The 1,714-nt window shown below is 70.3% G+C and overlaps 1 protein-coding gene across 1 annotated transcript in view; it reads left to right on the top strand.

The window, feature by feature from the left end:
* Window positions 1-6: 6 nt before the first annotated feature.
* The window catches only part of FSCN2 (fascin actin-bundling protein 2, retinal), a 4,430-nt gene continuing 2,722 nt past the window's right edge, over window positions 7-1,714 (top strand). Inside the window, exon 1 of the mRNA XM_019515804.1 lies at window positions 7-873. Coding sequence (XP_019371349.1) covers window positions 51-873 — 823 coding nt within the window. The 5' untranslated portion in view covers window positions 7-50. The remainder of the gene's footprint in view (window positions 874-1,714) is intronic.

Consider the following 1,714-nt stretch of genomic DNA (forward strand, 5'->3'; position numbering starts at 1 on the left):
ACCTGCTGGGCTGAGCCGCCCGCTCCGCCGCGCGGGCCCCGCGCCGGAAGATGCCCACCAACGGCATCCACCAGGTGCTGAAGATCCAGTTCGGCCTCATCAACTGCGAGAACCGGTACCTGACGGCCGAGAGCTTCGGCTACAAGGTCAACGCCTCGGCCCCCAGCCTCAAGCGCAAGCAGATCTGGACCCTGGAGCAGGACGAGGGCGACGGCTCCGTCGTCTTCCTCAAGAGCCACCTGGGCCGCTACCTGGGGGCTGACAAGGACGGGCAGGTGCGGTGCGAGGCGGAGAAGCCGGGCTGCGCCGAGCGCTTCGCCATCATCACGCAGTCGGACGGGCGCTGGGCGCTGCAGTCCGAGCTGCACAAGCGCTTTTTCGGGGGAGCGGAGGACCGGCTGTCCTGCTTCGCCCAGGTGGTGACCGAGGCCGAGCTGTGGACCGTGCACCTGGCCATCCACCCCCAGGCCAACCTGCTGAGCGTCAGCCGGCGCCGCTACGCCCACCTGAGCCCGCAGGAGGACGAGATCTCCACCGACAGCAACATCCCGTGGGGCGTGGACGCGCTCATCACCCTCTGCTTCCAGAACAAGAAGTACTGCCTGCGCACCTGCGACAACCGCTACCTGCGCCACGACGGCGCCCTGGTGCCCGAGCCCGACGCCCGCACCGGCTACACACTCGAGTTCAAGGCCGGCAAGCTGGCCTTCAAGGACTGCGACGGCAAGTACCTGGCGCCCGCCGGGCCCACCGGCACCCTCAAGGCCGGGCGCAGCTCCAAGCCGGGCAAGGACGAGCTCTTCGACCTGGAGGAGAGCCACCCGCAGGTCGTCTTCCTGGCGGCCAACGGCAGATACGTCTCCATCCGGCAAGGTAAGGTGCCCCCCGCGACGCAGGCGCCGGGGTCCCCGCTGCCTGGGGCCAGGGCATAGCCCCCCGCCTCCACGGGACCTCACCTCGAGTCCGTGGCTCTCGGGATCGCATCCCACCACCTCCTGCCAGGGGCAGCAGCTCAGGGCTCAGCAGAGCAGAGCAACCCCCGCAGCAAAGCGGGGTCCCAGCCCTCTGCCCCTGGCTGCCGGGGTCCTTGGGCCCAATCGCACCCACGCCAAGCCCTAGCCATTTGCACCCGGCGCAGCCGGGCATCCTGGGCCAGCGAATGCAAACGAGGCCCCGGCCCTGCCACGTTCCCTCACACCTGAGCCGGAGCCGAGGCGAAGGCAGCCGCCAAGCCCTGGCAGCGCCGCAGGAGCCCAGGGCAGCTCCCCGCTTCCAAGCACGGGGGAGACCCAAGGGCACGTGCAGCAGGGCCAGCTGGAAACCAGTGACCTGGCAATAGGCAAAGCAGCCGCTTTCCACGCACAGGGGCTGCTCCTGGAAGCCCACCAGCCGGCTCCCTTCCAAGGGCTGACCCTGCTTAGCAGCCAGCAGCTGGGGGTGGGGGGGAAGTTAGGGACAGGGGCTGACCTCTGGGCTGGGAGCAGGGGGCCCAGGGCAGCAGCCTCCTGCAGCAGAGATGCTCCAAGGCCTCCTCTCCCCCCCAGGGGCTCAGAGGAGGTGCCTGGGCCTGTCCCCCTGCACCCCCCGGGCTCGAGGAAGGGAGCAGGCGGTGAGGGGGGCGGTGCGAAGGGGCTGCACCATTGCTATAGTAACCCTGCTCCCCGCTTGCTGCGGGGGGGGGGGGGGGGGGGGGGGCCAGCGGGGCGGGGCCAGC

The sequence above is a fragment of the Gavialis gangeticus genome, unplaced genomic scaffold, assembly GCF_001723915.1.
Source record: "Gavialis gangeticus isolate Ggan-Ray unplaced genomic scaffold, GavGan_comp1, whole genome shotgun sequence".
In the NCBI taxonomy this organism is placed as follows: domain Eukaryota; kingdom Metazoa; phylum Chordata; order Crocodylia; family Gavialidae; genus Gavialis; species Gavialis gangeticus.